General features: G+C 50.2%; 3 protein-coding genes across 26 annotated transcripts; 2 read left to right on the forward strand and 1 right to left on the reverse strand.

The window, feature by feature from the left end:
* Klk1b3 (kallikrein 1-related peptidase B3) lies at nucleotides 1-4,205 on the forward strand. Of its 2 annotated transcripts, NM_031523.1 has the most exons (5): nucleotides 1-88; nucleotides 2,047-2,206; nucleotides 3,120-3,406; nucleotides 3,503-3,639; nucleotides 4,004-4,204. In NM_031523.1, exons 1-5 carry the CDS (start codon nucleotides 31-33, stop codon nucleotides 4,157-4,159), a joined length of 798 nt encoding a protein of 265 aa, NP_113711.1. In that variant the 5' UTR covers nucleotides 1-30; the 3' UTR covers nucleotides 4,160-4,204. The 2 variants fall into 2 exon arrangements, with proteins under 2 accessions (NP_113711.1, XP_087472367.1); XM_087616241.1 differs by lacking the exons at nucleotides 1-88; nucleotides 2,047-2,206 and adding an exon at nucleotides 2,453-2,458 and having other exon boundaries at nucleotides 2,855-3,406; nucleotides 4,004-4,205.
* Nucleotides 4,206-4,514: 309 nt separating this feature from the next.
* Nucleotides 4,515-21,751, reverse strand: 1700028J19Rikl (RIKEN cDNA 1700028J19 gene like). 22 transcript variants are annotated; one of them, XR_015651322.1, is made up of 5 exons: nucleotides 10,626-10,699; nucleotides 6,990-7,190; nucleotides 5,991-6,137; nucleotides 5,464-5,536; nucleotides 4,515-5,148 (listed from the first exon to the last, which is right to left on the reverse strand). XR_015651322.1 is itself a non-coding variant. In XM_087607208.1 (5 exons), exons 2-5 carry the CDS (start codon nucleotides 7,078-7,080, stop codon nucleotides 4,963-4,965), a joined length of 666 nt encoding a protein of 221 aa, XP_087463334.1. In that variant the 5' UTR covers nucleotides 7,081-7,190; nucleotides 21,599-21,751; the 3' UTR covers nucleotides 4,515-4,962. The 22 variants fall into 22 exon arrangements, 18 of the variants coding, with proteins under 18 accessions (XP_087463334.1, XP_087463363.1, XP_087463365.1 ...); XR_015651310.1 differs by having other exon boundaries at nucleotides 4,515-5,261; XR_015651328.1 differs by having other exon boundaries at nucleotides 5,403-5,536.
* On the forward strand, nucleotides 10,701-18,799 carry LOC102552485 (uncharacterized). Of its 2 annotated transcripts, XM_087607198.1 has the most exons (5): nucleotides 10,701-11,612; nucleotides 11,954-12,222; nucleotides 13,308-13,454; nucleotides 17,837-17,968; nucleotides 18,243-18,799. In XM_087607198.1, exons 1-5 carry the CDS (start codon nucleotides 10,900-10,902, stop codon nucleotides 18,308-18,310), a joined length of 1,329 nt encoding a protein of 442 aa, XP_087463324.1. In that variant the 5' UTR covers nucleotides 10,701-10,899; the 3' UTR covers nucleotides 18,311-18,799. The 2 variants fall into 2 exon arrangements, with proteins under 2 accessions (XP_087463324.1, XP_087463325.1); XM_087607199.1 differs by lacking the exon at nucleotides 17,837-17,968 and having other exon boundaries at nucleotides 10,721-11,612.
* Nucleotides 21,752-21,755: the final 4 nt, after the last annotated feature.

Consider the following 21,755-nt stretch of genomic DNA (forward strand, 5'->3'; position numbering starts at 1 on the left):
AGCTCCAAGCTCAGCACCTGCTGCTCCTGCATGCCTGTTACCATGTGGTTCCTGATCCTGTTCCTCGCCCTGTCCCTGGGACGGAATGGTGAGACAGAGGGGAAGCTGGAGGGGTCAAGCCCCAGACTCTCATGCTGCCTTTGGCCCTGGACATCCCTCTCCCCTCTCCCCTCGCCCCACCTACATTCTAAAGCACCACCTGGTCCTCCTTCTCTGCCCCTGCACACTGCCAAGTCCCTCACAGTCCTCTCTCCCATGCCAGGCCCCTGTTCCCTCCCATTTTCCAGAACTTTCTCCTCTTCCTTAGCCACCTGATCATCTCTGGGCTTCTCCAGTCTCTCCAAGAAATCTTTCCAACCCCTGATGAACATTAGGATCTCAGTTCTCTATTTTGTTGCTTTCCCTAGAGCCTAAGATTCCAACCCCTGTGTCAGGAGCTTGCCCAAATCCCACACTAGAGCCTTGGCTGTCCAGCAGCTGTCAGACTTCAAATGTGCTCTCCACATCCTGACAACTGGTCTCCCATCTGCTCAAGTTGTTCAGTTTCTATCAACAATTTCACTTCCCAAATTGGCTTGTGACATCAGATGAGTCCCCCAACCCTTTCTGCTGTTGGGGATCAGCCCATGTCCCTTCTTGATGGCTTTTTGGTTAAGTCTGGTTTTGGGAGGAGGAGTCAAGTGTCAGAAGCCAGTCGTGGACATCAAGGATCGTCATCGATCACTTGGATAGGGTCTCACTGAATGGGGAGTTTCCCTTTAGGCTAAATTGGCTGTCCGGAAGGCCTCAGGGGACGTCTACTCTTTCCACCTCTGGTGTTACAGGTGCACACTGCCACACCTGACCTCTTACCTGGGTTCTGGGGAGTTCAGCTCGGGTCCTAATGCTTGCACAGCCAATACTGGAGCAACCAATCCATCTGCCTAGCTCTTGGGAAAAGCGCTGAGCTACTGTCTCTGGCCCATGGCAATCCTCCTGCCTCAGCCTTCTCTGTGCTGAGATTACAGATAAATGATTGTCAAGCTTCCCTGTATCCAAACACAGTGCTTTGGCCCCCTCTTCCCTCCCGTGCTGCCCACTCTCATCCACAGGCCACTTGTTCTTTCTAGTCCCACCAGCTCCTGTCCTGTCTCGCTGGAACCCCACTGCACAGCTCTAGTTCCCATTCTGTGCAGGACATCCCAAGATCCCAACACCTAACCCTAGCACCCCACACCAACTGGGTCCTCCTCTCTGCCACAGAGTGGTCTGACTTGTTTAACTCCTTTTCCACCCCTGTGCTGTCTTGAGGCTGCCTCCAAGAGAACCCTGAACCTCACCAACACCCTGACCATCTGCCACTCCCCACTGCATGGGAAGCAGAACTGTTTCCTCACATCCCCCAGAGTCTCCTTCTCCGACTGCTTGACCAGGCTCAAACTATGTTCTTAGGGAGCCCCTCCCTCTTAGATATCATCTCCACCACAGACCCTAACAGGAGCCCACACCCAAGCCTCGACCCTGCCCCTTTGATCTGGAAACCCCTTATTCTCTCCCATGACAGCTGGTCACTTCGTGCCCAATCCAGGAAACCCCAAATCATGCCCAAGCTCCCTTTTCGGGATTTCTTTATTCACTCAAATCTAGTATTCAGGGGTCTCACCCTTTCCAGAATTCTCAAAACCCAACCAAGGCCCGCCCTGATGTCTTCTCAAGCCTTGGAGACTTTAAATGCCAAACCCTCTTGGCCTCTGATTTCACTCTCATTGGACTAAGAATGGGCTGGAATCCTCTCTCTCTCTCTCTCTCTCTCTCTCTCTCTCTCTCTCTCTCTCTCTCTCCCTCTCTCTCTCTCTCTCTGCCTGCCATCCCTAAACCCATACCTGATTTTTGCTTCAGGAGTTATCTCTGTCCCCACAGCATTGATCTCCCTAGAGGATCAGCCATACATGAGTCCCTTCCCCATATCCTCTGGCCATGTCCCAGCCCTGTCTGTGTCCCCCAACACTACAACCATACCCCCTATCTGTGCCAACCATACCCCACCCCCGTGCACCCCTGCTGCAGATGCTGCACCTCCCGTCCAGTCTCGGGTTGTTGGAGGATATAACTGTGAGATGAATTCCCAACCCTGGCAAGTGGCTGTGTACTACTTCGGCGAATACCTATGTGGGGGTGTCCTGATAGACCCCAGCTGGGTGATCACAGCTGCTCACTGCGCAACCGAGTGAGTAACAGAGGGGACAGAAATGACTCCAGGACAGGCTGGGTTACTGAAGGGCAGGAGGGTGGGACTGGCTCAAAGTCAAAAGAGTTCCAGCTGGACAGGACCCATGGTCTGTCCATGACCTCTTGGGTCTGTCTTTACTCCTCTCTCCAGGCTTGTGTTCAAGTCCTGGTTCTTTCTTTTCTGTCTTAGTGTTCATATGTCTCCTGCCTGTATTTACATCTGAGTGTCTCTGTGGCCATCTGTCACTGTGTGTCTCCTCCCCCAGTCTTGGCCCATCTCAGTCTGGGTCTGGATCTCATGTGTCCTCTTTTATTACTACTGACAATAATGGAGAACAGGCCTAAAGGTCCCTAGGATTCAAAGTCATATCCCTGAATGTAGGGTGAGCCTGAATGTATGGTGTGAGAAAATTCCTCACTCTCCTCAGACTAGCTTGGCCTTTAGGACCTTCTGTCCACTCACAGAACACAGAGAAGAGCTGGTCAGAGCTGGATCTGGGTGAGGTAACTGAGTACAGAGGGAGAGCAGGATGCTGGTGTGGGGGAGGGGAGTTAGGGGAGGGGAGTTCAGACCTTGGGCTGTGGGCCAGGCTTTACCTACTGGGGAAGTTCAGCCCAGTTCCAGCTGCACCTGAACAGCTCTCAGGCTCTCCCCTCCTCCCTCCCGCCTCTTCCCTTGTCTTCTGTCTCTGTCTCTCTGTCTCTAAATGTGTGTATCTATGTGCCTTTCTGTGTGTATGTGTATGTGTGTGCCTTTCTATGTATGTGCACATGTGTGTGTGTGCAAGTATGTATGTGTTTCTGTCTGATTCTCTCTTTCTTCCTCCCCCCCTCCCCTCCCTTTCCCTGTACTCTGCCCAATCTCCCTGGTTGCCTCTTCTCATTCAATCCATCTCCTTCCCTGCCCTCAGCAATTACCAGGTTTGGCTGGGCCGAAACAACCTATATGAAGATGAACCCTTTGCTCAGCACCGGCTTGTCAGCCAAAGCTTCCCTCACCCCGGTTTCAACCAGGACCTCATATGGAACCACACCCGACAACCTGGGGACGACTACAGCAATGATTTGATGCTGCTCCACCTCAGCCAGCCTGCGGACATCACAGATGGTGTGAAGGTCATCGATCTGCCCATTGAGGAGCCCAAGGTGGGGAGCACCTGCCTTGCCTCGGGCTGGGGCAGCATCACACCTGACGGATGTAAGTCTGGGCCAGGCAACAAAGCTGGGTGTGAGGGGGAGGCAGAGAGGAGGTGGCTGGGTTCTGCTCATGACCCTCTTGCCTCCTGATCCACAGTGGAATTAAGTGATGATCTCCAGTGTGTGAACATCGATCTTCTGTCTAATGAGAAGTGCGTCGAGGCACACAAAGAAGAGGTGACAGATCTCATGCTGTGTGCAGGAGAGATGGATGGGGGCAAAGACACTTGCAAGGTGAGACAGCCCCTCCCTGCAGTGAGGTGAAGGGCTGAGAGAGGGAACTGAGGTTCTCCATTCCCACTTCCACACCCTGTCTAAGCAGATGCTTGGTTTCCTTCCTTGTGGAAGTGATGTGAGCTGGGAGTGGAGGATCCTGCAGCTGGTACTATTCCTCCTCATTGACTTGGCTTCAGGGACTGGCCTGTCCACCCCTCACTCCCTGTAAGAGCTGGCCTCCCAGGAGCTGTGTTCTCTCCCCTACTGGCCAGAGCTGCCTCTTAGAGTCCCCCTTTCTTCCTCCCACTGAAGTCAGTTCCAGGTTGACAAGTAGAACCCAACTGCCAACTCCTTCTTACACCTGTCCCTCTCCTTCTTTCAGGGTGACTCAGGAGGCCCCCTCATCTGTAATGGTGTGCTCCAAGGCATCACGTCCTGGGGCTTTAACCCATGCGGTGAACCCAAGAAGCCAGGCATCTACACCAAACTTATTAAGTTCACCCCCTGGATAAAAGAAGTTATGAAGGAAAACCCCTGAGTGTCACACAGTCCCCTGGTCTCAATAAAACCCACCATGCAGCACACGTGTTCAAGTTCTGATTCTCTCTCGCCTTCTGGAATCTGGAGCTGGGAAACCACCCATCTAAGGTCAGGACTTCTAAAGCAGATCGGCAAGGGATAGGGGTCCATGTATGGTTGGATAAAGGGATGGGGTTGAGACAAAGGCAGACAAAAGGCTCAGACCAAGTCAGGGATGGCACAGGGTTCTCTGGCAAGGAACATGTTCAGATCACAAAGTTTAGTGAAGTTAGACACACCTGAAAGGTCGAATCCAGCTAGGCCAGACCCTACACTGGAAGCAGAAGAGAGGACAAGCACTTGAACGCTGAGAATTTAGAGTGCCGACCTGGTTTTATTGAGTCGGGGAAGCCAGAAAGGTGGCGGGATGTTATATTAATTAAACCTTTACTTCCTGGGGAGGGGTCTGTCCACAGAAGGGTAGGGACTACCCCCAAGGCTAGGCTACAGAGTATCCCCCTGCAGCACCTGGAGGGTATATCTCTGGTAGGGCTGGACCAAAGATGAAGGGTGGCTGAGGGGCATGCCCTGTGGGGCAGAGCAGTGCCCAGCTTGGGAAAAGGGCCACATTGCTCCCACTGCTTGGGACCACAAACCAGTGTCTGTTCAGAAAGACAATGCCACAGGTGAGAGTATTGGAGGACTTTCAGAGGAGGGTCCCTGCCAAGACTCAGGCAGTAAGGAGTGGGTCCTAGAGCGGGGACTGGGGCTTGCCACCTGTGTCCCCAGGGTGCTACCTGCTCTCAGGGGAAGTATGGGACCTCAAGGGAGGTCTGATGGAAACTGAGCCACAGGGACCGAGGTAGAGGCATCAGGCTGCGGGGACTCATCAGTGTCCTGAGAAGTTGCGTCGTCCCTCTGTTGGGGAGGCTCGAGGTAGTTCACAAAGTTGCTTGCAGTAGACAGCTTCTGGGCGGGCTCCAAGTTTCTGGCCGAAATAGACAGCTGCTGCAAGTGTAAGGAGTGGTGTCGCGAGGCCCAACGGAAGTAGCTGAGCCTCCTCTCCATGAAAGGCGTACTGTAGCTCCACATCCGCACTTGGTTGAGGAAGGACAAAGTCCCTGTGGGAAGGGACCCCGTGGGCACTCGACTCAGAGCCCCACCCCAAGCCCCAACTCGGTCCTGGAGGCTTGACCCCCTTTCCTGGGCTCCGCCCCTGCCCTGCCCAGGCCCCGCCCTTCCCTCCGAGGCCCCGCCCTCACCGGCCCACAGCATCAAGACGCTGGCGCACCAGCACAGGTAGAAGGCCAGCTGGTAGGATACCTGTGGCCTCGGGCGCAGCCTGTTGCAGTCGATGGCAAAGAGCGTCAGGCTGAGGAGAATCAGGAGCCCTGCACTGGGGTGGAGCCAGAGAAGGACAGAAGGCTAGACAGGGAACACCACCCCACACCCCAAAATGAGAGAAATAGAGACAACCACCCTGACATGCTTCAAGTGGACACACACACACAAACACACACACACACACACACACAAACACACATGCACACACACACACAGGACAAATGGATACATACCCAGAGGGAAAGGTAAATGGGAGACAAAGCCATCAGTCACAACTAGTGGGCATAGGCTTTTAATCCCAGCTACTTATGATGCTGAGACAAGAGAATGGCATAGTCAAAACCAGCATGGACTAGTGAGACTACAGAAAAAAACCCTAGAAAGACACAGAGACACCCCTCTCCCTCAGAGCAGCAGAATTGGAAATCTAGCCACACCTCTGGGTAGGAGCAGCTCTGGCCTTGGGTGGGGAAACTCCAGTCACCCCTGTCCTTGCCGACACTTACCAATGCCAATGCTGAGGAAACTGAAGATGAAGTCTATCTTGTTCAGGCGTCGGCAGACTGGTCGGAAGGAGAGGAACATGGTGGGCAGGAGGATGAGGCATAATGCCAGGGCCAGAAATATGAAGCCCTTGCTCATGTGAGTGTAAACTGGGGAGGAGAGTCAGAGGGATGACTACAGTTACCCCCCACCCTCTCTCTCTCTCTCTCTCTCTCTCTCTCTCTCTCTCTCTCTCTCTCTCTCTTCTTCCTCTTACACCATAAGGAGTCCAACCTAAGTACTCCAGAGGCTGGGAAGGAGGCCCATCTCAAGGCCAGCCTGAGCAGTTTAGAGACACCTAGACCTTATCTGTCTCACAATATAAAATATAAGCAGTCCAGGGGTCCTGGGGTTGTGGCTTCATTGGTGGAATGCTTGCCTAGCATGTGTGAAGTCCTACACTCCAGCCTCAGCACTGTGCTGAACTGAGGTGGTAGCACACTCAGGGGATCCCCGCCCTTGGAAGGAGGATCAGAAATTCAAGGTTAGCCACAGCTACTCATTAGCCTGGAGGCCAGCCTGGGCTACATGAGACCTGTCCCAAACAAGGCAGAGGATGGGAATATAGCTCAGCACCTGTCTAGAATCCCCCAGTGAGGGTCTGGGGCTTACTTCAGAGGTAGAGCGCCTGCCTAGAATCCTCCAATGAGGTTGTTCTGGGGGTGTTTCTCAGTGGTAGAACCACTGTGGAGTGTAAGGCTCTGGGTTCCAGCTTCAGCAAACACCGCCCCCCCCAAAAAAAACAAGAAAAGCATCACCTCCACTCATATTATCAAAATCACTACCTAGAAAATCTAAAATAACTCTATTACCACTAGCAGAGTTACCCACCAACAACAACGATGCCCCGCTGTGAGCCCTAAGCTACTCCCCCACAGAGACTCCTGGGATAGGCACGTGGCCCACCCCACAGTCACCTCTAGCACCCATTATCAGGACCCACAGTCTATGTATACACTGACCAGTGAATTGGCCCACGTTGGCACACTTATGCCTCCTGCAGTCAATCCAGAGGCCGATGAAGCCAGTGTACGGACCATGCACATAGGCCATCCGACCATCCACCACGCTGAACACCAACAAAGTTGCGAGGAAGATGAAGACGAGGGACCAGCCACGTAGGACCAACTTTCGGTCCTCCTCCCAGGAACACAGCAGGTCAGCTGGGGAGGGAGAAAGTTCTAGGGACCTGGGTCTTCTCTCCAAGCTCTCACTGCCAACCTTCATCCTCATCCTCATTTCCATTCCACCCCCTCATCTACAGCCAGTTCCCTGTGGAAGTGTCTGCAGCTCATCTCCAACACCAGGTCAACTCTTCCCATTCCCACTGGCCTCCTGTGACGCAGTACACCTATCTCAAACTCCAGCTGACTGATGATGAATGCATGACTGGATGAGTACATGAATGAACTCACGAGTGCATGAATGCATGCTTCCTGTCTCATCCTTTAGAGCAAAGAACAGTGTACTTTCCAGAACAACATGGGCACAGAGGCCTAGGACGCAGAGGAGGTTAACTGATCATCTCCTCAGTTAGCCTGGATTCGGGCTAGCCTGGACTTCTTTGAGCCTATAGTGCACACATGCATACACCCAGGTCAAATGTGATCATTGCCATGAGAGTTGAAATAGTCTAGATGCTCAATGACATGGGGTCAGTCTGAAACTTGCAACAGCAAGTAGGTGTCAAAGGCTAAGTATTTCTTCTTCTCTGTAACAACCCATGCTGAATGAACTCTTGATGGTTTAGGTTTTGAGACAAAGTCTCCCTATGTAGATCTTAGTGGTCTGAATACACTATGTACATGAGTCTGACCTGGAACTCACAAAGATCCACCAGCCCCTGTCTCCTAAGTTCTGGGCTCAATGTTGTACACCCGAATATGCAGCTGCCAAGCTGAACCCTTAATGGGACTCCTGGGGGAAAGTGACATTATCTGGTTGCTGTTTCTTGAAAAAGGGTCTCACACAAACCCAGGCTGGGCAAGCCTCAAAATGTAGCTCAGGATCATCTTACACTTCTGATCCTCCTGCCTCCACCTACCCAGTTCAGGGATGACAGGCATGCACCACTCTGCCTGGTTTGTGCCAGGCTAGGGACGGAGCCCAGGGCTTTATGTGTGCCAAGTGGACACTCTACTGAGCTACAGTCCCAGGCCTTGTTCTGCAGTTTGGTTTTGAGAGTTTGCTTGTTTGCGTTTGTATGTTTTTGTAGTCTGGAAGGGGGGGCATGAGTGCCACAGAACACATGTCAGAGAAAACCTAGGGAGTTGGTCTGTCTTTCCACCATGTGGGTTCCAACCATCATCAGCTGGACTCAGGCCCTCGGGCTTAGCAGCGAGTGCCTTTTAGCAGCTGAGCCGCTGCACTGACCTGGGTTTTGCTTACTTTGTTTTGTAGATAGGATTTCGATATTGGCCTGGCACTTCAGACCACACTGACTTCAACATTCTGGTGATCCTCCTGCCTCAGCATATTCAGTCCTGATATTACAGGGGTGCTCCATCTAGTCCAGCAAGTATTTACAATTTAAATCACTGTTGCTTCATTTTGAAATTAAGCAAACTATTAGAGGCCAAAGACACATCTCAGCAATGGGGTACATCGCATCCTGCTCTGTCTTATAATGCAGCCTGCTCTCAGAGCTCTAGTGTGGTGACAGGGTCCTACCTGGAGCTCACTATGTACATCAGGCTGGCCTTGAACTCAAAGCGATCTGCCTGCCTGAGTGCCTGGCCCTACCATGCCTTGCTCTAAGATGCAGTTTTTGCACCTTTTAAACTAGAATGCATCAGCACTTCTCAAAAACTCACCTTTGACCTCTAAAATAAAAAAATTAACGACAAAAAAAGTTTACTAAGGCCAGGTGTGGCAAAGCACACCTTTCATCCTAGTACTCGGGAGGCAGAGGCAGAGAGAGGCAGTGAGTTCGAGACCAGCCTGGTCTACAGAATGAGTTCCAAGCCAGCCAGGGCTATGTAGAGAAACCCTGTCTTGAAACAACAAGCAAACAAAAGAATTACACCTGGATTCTCAATATTGCACAATCACCAAAATCTGACCAAGCTTGGCATGGTGCCACCTGCCCATGATCTCCGCACTTGAGAAGCTGATGCAGGAGGATTGTCTTGAATTTGAGGCCAATTTGAGCTACACAGTGAGATTAGGCATGGCCAGGGCTAGATAGAAAGACAGTGAACAAATTAATTAATTCATAAGAGGCCAACAAGCTAGGGCTTAACAGGTGGAAGATTTTACCACCAAGGCTAAAATGAATGATCTGATCTCAGAGTCCCTACAACCCACATGGTGAAAGAAGAAAGTCTGACTCTCAGAATTTATTCTTTGCCTTCCTTTGGCTTGGTTCTCAACACACACACACACACACACACACACACACACACACACACACACAATGTAAGATAGGAGAGTATGATTGCTCAGAGTTAAGAGCATGGATGGATCTTGCAAAGAAAGGGTCAGGTGGCTCTGTTGCGCAGTGGATAGCGCATTGGACTTCTAGTGACGAAAAAGCAAAGAAAGGGTCAGGGTTCAGCTCTCAGCATTCAAAGCTGGAAAGCTCTCAACTGCCTAGCAGTCCAGTTCCAGAGACCCTGACACTCTCTTCTGGTCTCTACAAGCACATGGTGCACATATAGACACACAAGCACTCACACATACACACAAGGAAATATAAGTGAGGGCTGCTCTTCCCCAGAACCTGGCCTCGATGCCCAGCAGCCAGATGGCAGCTCACAGCTGTCTACATCTCCAGTTCCAGAGGAGCTACACGCTCACATAAATAATGCATGCAAGCAAAACGCCAATATATCTAAAATAAAATATAAATAACTAAATCTTAAAGCAAATAAATGTAAAAATAAATTCAAAAATTGAATAATGCATATATTCATATCATAAACATAAAATTTGTGAGCAATCCTCTAAAGTTCATTGAATAAAATTTGGGGAAAGAGCAGAATGTTTTCCATTGTTGTTGTTGTTGTTGTTGTTGTTGTTGTTGTTGTTGTTGTTGTTGTTATTTTGAGACGCCTCTTGTAGCCCAGGATGGACTCAAATTCAGTGTAATCCTCCTGCCTCTGAGTGCTGGGACCGCAGACATGCACCATCATACCCACCTTGGAAAAGGGATTTTGAAACTCCCTCCCTCTGTTTGGAATGCCTGCCTGCCTACCTTAGTCCTTACCAAGTTGTGGCTGGGTCTTTCTCCTCCTCCCAACCCTAGACTGGAAGTCTTCAGAAGCAAGAAGCAGACCTAGTCTTGTGTGAGGTCTCAGGGGAGGGTGAAAGGAATAGAAACAGGCCAGAAAGAGAAGAAGCAGAGTGAGCCATGGAGGCAAATATGGGAATGAAAGACAGAAATGGCTCAGAGCAGGCCCTGGGAATTGACGGAAAGGCACGAGTAGGTAAAAGGAATTATGGGTTCAGATCTCAGGCCTTCTAAACTCTCAGTCCTGCCTCACCCTGATCCTAGTCAGGCCTAGATCAGACCTTCATTATCACAGCAGCACCCTGTCCTACCCAATCCATACTCTGTCCAGTCCCATTAGCCCAGCCCTAACAGCAGGGTCACTCACGAAGGCTTATGGTGCAGTCTGAGGCCATGGCCAACCTCAGCCTCTTGGAACCCCTCCAACTGTCATAGAACCCGCCCCACCCCCAGCTGCTACCTAGCCCAAATCCCTGAGTGCTGTCTGGGGACAGAGAAACAGAGAGCTGGAGCCACAGACAGAGGGACACACAGCCTTAGAGTCAGACTGACAGGTATCCAGGAGGCCGTGGGCATGCCTGGAAGCAGAGGCAGATGCGAATTGAGTACATTCAGAGACTAGCCCCATCCTGCTCTTCAACATGGACCAGAACCCCTCTGGCCGCCAGGGCAAAGAAACAGCAGCTCCCTTCGGCAGGCAAGATGAATCCCAAGTCTCTCTGAAAGTGACCTCGAGCTTCCAAGATGCCACCCAAGGTCAGCAAACTGACATGCTGGCACCTATGCCCATCATCTACACTCGCAAATTCAGTGGCATGGAACCATACACACCCACACCTAGCCGAAGGGTTAGCATCCAGGAACCACCAGCATCTATCTTTCTCCCTCGCAGGATCAGTACACAGAGTCCATCCCCATCCACCATTCTCCCTCGAAGGTTAAGTACTCAAGAGAACCCTCCTCAGGGTTTCCAGTCCATCACCAAAGACATACAATCTGTGGCCTACAATCGCTGGCTCAGTTCCAGAGAGACTTCTTCCCTTTACCCGAATCGCCGACTGGGCATCCTAAGCTCTCATACCCTGTCCTGTGGCCAGGAAGAAACCTCAAACTTACAAATCGACACTGAAAGTCACTCCTCCATGACCCAGGCATATGGCCTCAACAGAAAACAAATTCGGCCCAGTGTGGATGTTCCCCCATCCATAACCCAGAGCCCAGAGGCCAGCATCAGAAGTTTGGAAGCCTTTCTCTGGGACTCCAAGGACAACTTGAAAGAAATCACAGAGGACTCTGAGTCCAGTCACAGCTCCTCAAGACTGTCCAGCATTTCTACTACAATAAACTCTAGCAGGTGAGTACAGGAGGAACATGGGGGGCGGGGGTGTGCATATTCAAGCCTGGAGTTCTACAGCTGCATTTGAAACTGGGGGGTGTAGTGGTGGGTAGAGGAATACCTAGGTGGAAACATAATGTCTGGTGTTTCGTTTTGATGAAATGGGGTCTTGGGGTCTCCTCTCTACATAGGCCAAGCTGGCCTTGAGCTCAGAGATCCTCCTGCTTCTGTCTTCTGTGCTAAGAGTCAAAGGCACATGCCACCAAGCCTATCTTCCCAGGTGGGATTTGAAGAACTGTGGGGTGACTGGACAGGGCAGATGGGCTTCCTGCTGATGCCAGTCGCGTGATCTGTCACAGGGTTCAGAGCAAATGCTGGACACTGCTTCCCATAGGCTGGAGGCTGCTGCTCGAGGCCAAGAAGATCAGCAGACACCTCAGCCTGGTGCTGACTGTGGCCGGCATGGTGATTCTCAGCCTCATCGCCCTGTGGAAACCCTGGATCCACTTCCAAGTGCCTCTAACGCCCCCAGGGGACCCTGCTGGCCCCAAAGCCATCCCCATCGACACCATCTTCTTCATGCGCTGCCCTGACATCTCCTGCATGAATGAATATGACAAGAATGCTTGTAAGGTTGGCCCTGCCCTCATCCTTCCAGAGACTCGGGTCTCCTCTTTGTCCCAGAGAGCTTCAAGAGCAGTTCTCCCCCTTTGGTTACTCTGATACCCACACAATGTCTTCATGCCCAAGAGCCCGATGTCACTGACCAAAGATCGAACCTCACATGCCAGATCTGACACATGCAATACCCACTGTTTTAGAGCAGCTCAGCGCTGGTTTGTGTGGACACGCATCCGTGTGCAGATGTGAGTGCATCTGTATGAGCTTGCGTGTGTGGAGGCCAGAAGACAACCTCAGGTTTGATCCTTCAGGAACTATCTGAGTAGGGGATTCGATTGCTATGATAAAACACTGTGACTAAAGCAAGTTTGAGAGGGAAGGGTTTATTTCCCCTTCAGTGATCAGCATCTGTTTCAGCAAAGCACAGGTTTCATTTTTCTGGCTCTCTAACTATCCCCGGTGCCCTACAAGGCTTACAACCACCTGTAACTCCACTCCCAGGTAATCTGATGCCCTCCTCTGGCCTCCAATAGTATGTGTGTGCCTGCGTGTGCCTGCGTGTGCCTGCGTGTGCCTGCGTGTGCCTGCGTGTGCCTGTGTGTGTGTGTGTGTGCCTGTGTCTGTCTGGTGTGTGTGTAAATGTGCATGGTACATGGGTGGAAGCCAGAGGTTGATGTCCCCACTTTCCCATCTTAATTCTTAAGGATGTATTTATTGGAGACAGTTCATCAATATGTAGACCAAACTGGTCTCAAACTCACAGAGATCTGCCTTCTTCTGCTTCCCAAGAGCTGGCTGGGGTTAGAGGCATGCACCACCACCAGCATCCATTTTAAAGTTTTTACTTACGCATCTGTGTGTGTGTGTGTGTGTGTGTGTGTGTGTGTGTGTGTTATGTACATTAGTGCAGGTCCTCACAGGAGCCAAAGAAGGCATCCTATTCCCTCAAACCGGTGTTACAGGTGATCGTAAGCCACCAGTGAAGGTGACAGGAACTGAACTCAATCCTCCAGAAAAGCAGCGAGCACACTTAACTGCTAAACCATCTCTTCAGCACAGTCCTGGTGTTCTTGATTCTCCTATTTTTTCCAGATTTGCTGGATATGGCCTGGGCCTGCCTCCTCATCTCCGGTGTCATGAGTTTCTGCGTGTGCATGGGTCTCGTCAGCACTATATTCTTCCCTAGCACCAGCCTGCCCTTGATGGACTTCTCTCTCTTCATTTGCAGCCTCATGACAGGTATGCTACTGCGATGCTTTCCATGGGTGCCCATGACAAAGGCCAACCCCATCCCCTCTATCCCAGCTTCATCTTCACCTCAGCCCCAGCACTACCTCCTTACAAATCTCCAGCCATCATGACGCCTCCAGTCCTGAAAACAGTCTCGCTGTCTTAGCTCCCATCTCATTGCCAGCAAATCTAAACCCCAAGTCCTTCTCCCTGATACCTGGTCTAGCCCCACCTCACCCTGAATACACCTTTTCCCAAACCACCCTCCTTATTCTACTCAGCCTCTTCACAAATCTCAACACTCAACTTGGCCTCAAGCCCCGTTACTCTCCATGACTGTCTCAAGGTCAACCCGACCGTGTCCTTCTAAGAGGTTCAACCTCATCCTCAGTCCCAGTCCAACCAGAGTTTCACCTCCTTCTCAGTCCACACTCCAATCTCCCAGCTGGGAACTTCCCTCTGAAACTCGTCCTAAGCAATTTCCAACTCCATCCTCTTCTTCAACCAAAACCCAAGGACACCTTCTGCCTATTCTCATTGCCAGCACTTCCTGGACCCCAACCTCTATACACTGCTCCATGTGGAGCGATATCCCACCTTCCAAAGAGTGTCCTTCAAGCTACTTCATCTCTCCAAGTCACACTTTCCTCATCTCTTGAATCGAACTTTTCATTTTTCTTTTCTTTTTTTTTTTTTTTTAAGATTGGGTCTTGTGGGGTTGGGGATTTAGCTCAGTGGTAGAGCACTTGCCTAGCAAGTGCAAGGCCCTGGGTTCGGTCCCCAGCTCCGAGAAAAAAAAAAAAGATTGGGTCTTGTGTAGCTGAGGCTGGCCTTGATCTTCGTATATATGCAGCCAACTATGTCCAGTATGTCCTACATTGAGATAATAGGTGTGGGCTGGCATGCCATGTTTATGTGGTGCTGGGCATGGAACCCAGGGATGTATGCATGCTAGGCAAGCACTCTACCAACTGAGCCACATCACAGGCCAGTGGAGATGATATTTTCTGCCATGTGAAAATGTAGTGAGTGTTCACTTACAAAATGTTAGCTCTGTTATTTCTGTCACCACTCTGAGTCCCATGGTTGGTTCGACTAATCTGACTAGCTAGACAAGCATCCACTTCCTCCCTCACCACTCTATGTGTGTCCCCCCTTAGCCAGCAGAGAAGGGCAGTTCTTTGGTTAAGATCATAAAAATAACTGGAAATCCCCTGCTAAAACCTCCAGACAAGTTTCTAAGGTCCATCCGAAGCACGCAGGGTAGTGACAGGCCTAAGTCTCTGGGCACGTGTAAATGATGTCTATGTGGTCTCTCTTCAAAGAAGTCATGAATGGTGGCACAGATCTGAAATCCCAGCATTCAGGAAGCTGGAGTGTGAGGATAACTGAGAAAAGAGGGGCCAGCACTTCATGCTACTTTGATAAGTAACACTCACTGTGATAATCTCCCAGCCTCTCCCAAGTAATTCAAAACTGACATGCTGATTAGAACATCTCATGTCAGGGCTGGGGATTTAGCTCAGTGGTAGAGCGCTTACCTAGGAAGCGCAAGGCCCTGGGTTCGGTTCCCAGCTCCGAAAAAAAGAACCAAAAAAAAAAAAAAAAAAAAAAAAAAACATCTCATGTCCAAACACATACCCAGACTGGGAGAGGTCGAGGGCATTTTAATTAGGTAAAAAGTGATGTTGTCCTCCTGTTCTGGATAGTAATTGACCACAACTTCGAGTTGTGTCACAAAACATTTTTGTAGAAGAACAGCAGTGCTGAGAACAGACAGCAGTGCTGACAACAGAGAGCAGTGCTGACAACAGAGAGCAGTGCTGACAACAGAGAGCAGTGCTGACAACAGAGAGCAGTGCTGACAACAGAGAGCAGTGCTGACAACAGAGAGCAGTGCTGACAACAGAGAGCAGTGCTGACAACAGAGAGCAGTGCTGACAACAGAGAGCAGTGCTGACAACAGACAGCAGTGCTGACAACAGACAGCAGTGCTGACAACAGAGAGCAGTGCTGACAACAGTGAACAGTGCTGACAACAGTGAACAGTGCTGACAACAGAGAAGTGCTGAGAACAGAGCAGTGCTGACAACAGAGCAGTGCTGACAACAGAGAGCAGTGCTGAGAACAGAGAGCAGTGCTGAGAACAGTGAACAGTGCTGAGAACAGAGAGCAGTGCTGACAACAGAGAGCAGTGCTGACAACAGAGAGCAGTGCTGACAACAGAGAGCAGTGCTGACAACAGAGAGCAGTGCTGACAACAGAGAGCAGTGCTGACAACAGAGAGCAGTGCTGACAACAGACAGCAGTGCTGAGAACAGACAGCAGTGCTGAGAACAGACAGCAGTGCTGACAACAGAGAGCAGTGCTGACAACAGAGAGCAGTGCTGACAACAGAGAGCAGTGCTGACAACAGAGAGCAGTGCTGACAACAGAGCAGTGCTGACAACAGAGACCAGTGCTGACAACAGAGCAGTGCTGACAACAGAGAGCAGTGCTGACAACAGAGAGCAGTGCTGACAACAGAGAGCAGTGCTGACAACAGAGAGCAGTGCTGACAACAGACAGCAGTGCTGACAACAGAGAGCAGTGCTGACAACAGTGAACAGTGCTGACAACAGTGAACAGTGCTGACAACAGAGCAGTGCTGAGAACAGAGCAGTGCTGAGAACAGAGCAGTGCTGACAACAGAGAGCAGTGCTGAGAACAGTGAACAGTGCTGACAACAGAGAGCAGTGCTGACAACAGAGAGCAGTGCTGACAACAGAGAGCAGTGCTGACAACAGAGAGCAGTGCTGACAACAGAGAGCAGTGCTGACAACAGAGAGCAGTGCTGACAACAGAGACCAGTGCTGAGAACAGACAGCAGTGCTGACAACAGAGCAGTGCTGACAACAGAGAGCAGTGCTGACAACAGAGACCAGTGCTGACAACAGAGCAGTGCTGACAACAGTAAACAGTGCTGACAACAGAGCAGTGCTGACAACAGAGCAGTGCTGACAACAGAGAGCAGTGCTGACAACAGAGAGCAGTGCTGACAACAGAGAGCATATAGCTCCTGTCTGCTGGTCGCTGGCTGGTGTCTGCTTTATCTTGTAGCTCTTGCTATATTATCACTGTGTCTGTTTCTGAGACCAAGTCTTACTTTGCAACCCATACTGTCCAGAAATCCCAACCACTGCCTTGCTTCTGCCTCTCTGCTGCTGAGATTGAAGGCAGCACACTCCTAATTGTCTGAAGATAATTGTTGAGACTGGAAAGACAACTGGAGGTAAAGAGCACATATTGCTCTGAAGAAGATGGAGTACTTACTATTCCCAGCACCCACATCGCAGCTCACAGCTCTCTGTGAATCCAGCTCTAGGGAGAGCTACTGCCCTCCTCTGGGCTTTATGCGCACTGCAAGCAGTTGTGCACACCAACCCCCACCACCACCACCACACACACACATATAATTAAAAAATAAAATAAATTTTAAGTATAATTGTTTCACTATAAGCCACAATTAATAGAAAATGCCTTAGTTTACAATGACACATTTTCAGTCAGATAATTCTATTATGTCCAATATGAGTAAGAGTTTCTTTTTCCCCCTTTTCACAAATTAGCTTCAATTCTTGTTAATTCAAATTACCCAAAATTATTGAATTCTCTCTGTCTCTCTGAGATTCTCTCTGGTTATGTGCATACCAATCACCACACCCCCTCATGATGGCCCTCAAAGATAAGCTGGTGGTAATGACCAAAATAGAGATGAAAATACTGAGGCTCAGACACACAAGAGACTGCTATGAGGTAAGGGACAAAGGCAGGGCAAGGGGCCTGGTCTTTGAGCCCCAAAACCTTCCAATATCTCACATCAGGGTACTGTCAGGAGTCCAAGGGTGGAGGTTTAAGATCTGGAGATCAAAGACATTAGAGGCAGCGTGCTTACACATGCTGCCACTTGGGAAGTTAGAGCAAGTTCAAGGTCAGCCTGTACTACACAATGAGTCCAGTGGCTAGCCTGGGCTATAAAGGAAGCAAGATCTTATCTCCAAATAACAACAACCAAAAGGAAGGTAAGAAGTGAAGGAGGGAGGGAGAATGGAAGGAAGGAAAATGGAGAGAGAAACAGAGGGAAGAAGTTGCAGGAAGAGAAAAGAGGCCTGGAGAGGTAGCTCTGCTGATAGAGCACTTGTGTAGTGTGCACAAAGCCCTGGGTTCCATCCCCAAACAGAATACACTGAGCACGGGGATGCGCGGCTGAAACAGGAAGAGTTCAAGGCCATCCTTAGCTGCATAGGGAGTTTAAAGAAACCAGCACCACAGTGAGAAAGCCACAGCCTGTGACTAACCTGGGGTCAGGAGGTGCGGGGAGGGGGATGTCACACCTGTTCTGTGCTACACAGGGATCAACATCATTTTGGGGGTCCTGTTCTACCTGATGCAAGCCCGAAAGTTCCTACAGGAAGGCATGACCTACACACTGGGGAGCAGTTTCTACCTTGCCTGGATCAATGTCTTCTTCTTCTTAATGACTGGTCTGGCTGGGCTCTGGTGTGGCCTCAGTGGTGCAGACGGTGTTGTGGGGATTGTTGGGAGGCAGGGTAGGGTTTCACACAGGGCCAGGGAGGGTGGGACTGGGCTTGGAGTCAGGACTAGGGATTCTTGTAGGCCTGGGGTAGGTTGGGGACAAACAGGGTGAAGTTGATTTGGGGTTTAAGGATGGGGCAGCGGCTGGGTTAGGACAGCGTGGGGTACAAGGTGAGGCTAGCCTACTGACCTCTGTGTTCTCTGCCCTCTTTTCCCTCTCAGGTCTCTTCTCCTATCTGAACTACATCAACTTCTGGTCTATCCTGTCACTCCAGGCCATATGGTCTTAAGACCTGACTATGAACTAACACTGATGGTCTGCTTAGGCTGTCAACTGCCAAACAATCCATCCCTATACTCAAGTTATGTAACTTCCGACTCCCTTCAACCCAGAAGACTAATTTATATTTTACAGAAAAATATCTTCTTGACATGGCTCTGTATGTTGAACTGCCAAATTCCCTTGTCCCCTACCCTGTCCATCCTTATCCTCCTAAGTAGAGGGATAAAGAAGAGACTCAAGGGTAAAACATTAAAGGTCAGAAAACCCTGGGGTAAGGGTCCTTGGCAAACAAATGGTAGGTCTTTGTTTTGTTTCATTTTGGTGGGTTTTACGGGGGTTGGTTTTTCAAGACAGGGTTTCTCTGTGTAGCCATGGCTGTCCCAGATCTTGCTCTGTAGACCAGGCTGGCCTCAAACTTATTGAGATCTACTTGCCTCTGCCTCCAGAGTGCCGAGATTAAAGGTGTGAGCCACTACCACCTGGCCACAAGGTGCTTCATGGTTGTTGAACAGTTGACTTCTGCTTTCTTTTGATTTCTGTTGTGGTTTTCTGTTTTTGAGACAGGGTCTCACTATGTTGACCAGGCTAACCAGAACTCACAGAGATGGGCCTGCCTCTGCCTCCTGAACACTAGGATTAAAGGCATGCATCCCCAGCTCCAACCTTTAGTCTTATAATCAAGATCTCACCTTCTCTGAGGAAATCCTGCTCACATCCTCAACTCCCCTCCCATCCTTTCCTGCAGTCCCACCCCCACAACCCCCTTCTCTATTTCCCAAAGGCCCACAAGACAAGCCTGTTCAGTGTAAGGCTTTGGGAGGGAAGTGTGGGGCCAAGAATGCTCTGATAAGTGGGGAAGGGTTAAAACCCAGGTAAAAATCCCAGTTCTGTCCAAGTCCACTAGCTCCATGACTCACTGCAAGGTTGGCCCATGTAGGACTCAGTTTCCTTGTCTGTAGAGGCAATGATATACTACACAGACGCAACCTTTTGATATCACCACATAACATTATCTACAAAGTTCACACCCAAGAACTGCATGATCAAAGGACTGGAGAGATGGTGGGGTGGTTTGGCCCCCATAGACTCATATGTTTGAATGCTTGGCCCATGGGAGTGGTGCTATTAGGAGGGTGGCCTTGTGGGCATAGGTGTGACATTGTTGGAGGAAGTGCGTCACTTTGGGGCAGGTTTCGAGGTCTCTGAACACAAGCTCCTTCTGCCGCCTGTGAATCAAGACGTAGAACTCTCGGCTCCTCCATCACCATGTCTATCTGCACACTGCCATGCTTCCCACCATGATGACACTGGACTAAACCGCTGAACTGTAAGCCAGCCCCAACTAAATGTTTTCCTTTATAAGAGTTGCCTTGGCCCTGGTGTCTCTTCACAGCAATGAAACCCTAACTAAGACAGATGGTTTAGTGATTGAAAGTGCTTGCTTGCTTTCCCAGAAGACTTAGTGCAGTTCCTAGCTTCCGTGTTAGGTGCCTCACAACTGCCTGTAACTCCAGCTCTGTCCTTCCAGCCTCTGCAGGTATGGCATTCATACATATGGATATATGCCCCTCCCAACATGCACCACTCACACAAATTAAAATAAAAATAAATTTGGAAAAAAAAGAACTGCATAGTTGAGTTTTTTTTTAGGGGGGGGGGGCATCTGGACGGGTGGCTCAGCTATTAAGGGCACTTGGTTTTGCAGAGAACCAGGGCTTGATTACCCAAACTCACATGGCTGTTCCCAACTGCCCATAGCTCCAGTTTCAACACTCCCTTCTGACCTCTGAAGGTATCGGGCACACACACATGCAAGCAAAACACTCATACATATAAATCTAAAATAAGTACACTTTATTTTCAAAGAAGAAAAATTTAGATGTGTTCTCATGTATTTCAGGCTGGTCTGGTACTCGCTATGTAGACAAGATGGAACCTAAGTTCTCAACCTCTTGCTGGCACTGCAGGTGGGCGCAACCATGTCTGGCTTAATGCTGGACACGAGCCAGCCTAACCTAGGTAACTGTCCACAAGGTCCACTCCAAGGCTTGTTTCCTAGGAGATACTAGATTTGGTCAAGTTGACCATATTAACCATCAGTGTGGTAATGGAAGTCAAGCATAGAGGCAGACAGGAAGATCTCTGCATTCAAGGCCAGCCTGTTCTATAGAGAGAGACCGTGTATCAAGAAGCAAAACAAAAATACGGTAAGGGAGTTAGGACTAGAAAGAGGGGGCTTGGTGGAAGTGGAGTCTGTTTGGGGATTCTTTGCTAAAATGGGAAGAGGGAAGCTTCAAATGCAGAGAGAATGAAACATGCTAAGAGTCCTGTGGCAAAGAAGGGCTCAGTAGGTTCTATAGATATGTGGAAGGCTACAAGTGGGGGAGGAAAATGAGGGACGTCACTGGGGGCCCTGATGAAACCACTGCCTTCCCTCAGGTGTGAGCCAGCAGCAATAATAGAAACTCATTTACATTCCTAAGAGAAGAAATTTTCCCTTTACTTTAGACCACTCCATTCCAAGGCCAAACTCCTCAACGGAATGAGAAAGAGCCTAAAGAGCAGAAGGCCAGCTAAACAAAGAATACTCAGGTCACATTAAGGACTCCATAGCTTAAAGAGTATTACATGGAAAGACTATTTGGAGGACAAAATGAAGAAAAAGAGAACTGGTACAAAATACAAACTTATTTTTTTTTTAATGTTCTATTAATTTTGTGGTTGAGGATCCACCTCCAGCTCGTCCCAAGAATTCAGAACTCTGACCCTTATCCCCAAGACCTAGGAGTCCAGACCTCCGCCTCCTTCCTCGGACCCACCAGTCCATTTCGCAGCTTCCAGATTCAGACACAGCCCTCCGGCCCCGCTCCCTCATACCCAAGGATCCAGACACCATCCACCCTCCCTCACACCCAGGGGTCCAGACCCAAGCTACCCTCTCTCAGGCACAGGGAATTCCCGCGTTCCGCCCATCACAGAACACAGTCCTCTAACAACACCACACCCATGCTCCCCTAAAAGCCTGCCAGTCTGTGCTGGTTCTGCCTCCCGCGTGGCAGCTGCGACTACTGCTGGGTAGGCCCTTTAAGCATAACCCAGCCCCTGCAGCACAGACTAACTCCACTGACGCGCTGGCTAGTCCGGGAGCTTCCGGTTCTGGCCCCACCCTCATCCCAGGGGACCTTTCTCGTCCCGCCTCTCCTCGGAAGCTGTCTAAGTGGTGCCTGACGAGAGTAACGGAAGACCCTTTCAGATATGTCCTTCATTCTTTTCATCCTTTTCGGAAACAACATACCTTATCACCTGGCCAGGAATGTTCTAGCGGCAACAGACGTTTGTTCTTTCTGCCACCAAGAAGGCGGAATTCCCGGCTCAGGCGTAGGTGTAGGCTGCCTCAAGGCGGGGCCTAAGAGCCGCTGGAGGCGGCACCTTGCGGGCGCGGTGGGAGGGAC

The sequence above is a fragment of the Rattus norvegicus genome, chromosome 1, assembly GCF_021556685.1.
Source record: "Rattus norvegicus strain SHRSP/BbbUtx chromosome 1, alternate assembly SHRSP_T2T, whole genome shotgun sequence".
NCBI lineage: Eukaryota > Metazoa > Chordata > Mammalia > Rodentia > Muridae > Rattus > Rattus norvegicus.

What these genes read in the sequence shown, in the direction of transcription:
- LOC102552485 (XM_087607198.1), top strand. Translation starts at nt 10,900, where the DNA reads ATGGACCAGAACCCCTCTGGCCGCCAGGGCAAAGAAACAGCAGCTCCC. An exon ending in TGAATATGACAAGAATGCTT is followed by an intron (nt 12,223 to 13,307) that starts GTAAGGTTGGCC and finishes TATTTTTTCCAG; the next exon opens with ATTTGCTGGATATGGCCTGG. An exon ending in CATTTGCAGCCTCATGACAG is followed by an intron (nt 13,455 to 17,836) that starts GTATGCTACTGC and finishes TGTGCTACACAG; the next exon opens with GGATCAACATCATTTTGGGG.
- 1700028J19Rikl (XM_087607245.1), bottom strand. Translation starts at nt 10,653, where the DNA reads ATGGCCTCAGACTGCACCATAAGCCTTC. An exon ending in AGACTGCACCATAAGCCTTC is followed by an intron (nt 7,191 to 10,625) that starts GTGAGTGACCCT and finishes CTCCCTCCCCAG; the next exon opens with CTGACCTGCTGTGTTCCTGG. An exon ending in CAACGTGGGCCAATTCACTG is followed by an intron (nt 6,138 to 6,989) that starts GTCAGTGTATAC and finishes TCTCCTCCCCAG; the next exon opens with TTTACACTCACATGAGCAAG.
- Klk1b3 (NM_031523.1), top strand. Translation starts at nt 31, where the DNA reads ATGCCTGTTACCATGTGGTTCCTGATCCTGTTCCTCGCCCTGTCCCTG. An exon ending in CCTGTCCCTGGGACGGAATG is followed by an intron (nt 89 to 2,046) that starts GTGAGACAGAGG and finishes CCCCTGCTGCAG; the next exon opens with ATGCTGCACCTCCCGTCCAG. An exon ending in CAGCATCACACCTGACGGAT is followed by an intron (nt 3,407 to 3,502) that starts GTAAGTCTGGGC and finishes CCTGATCCACAG; the next exon opens with TGGAATTAAGTGATGATCTC.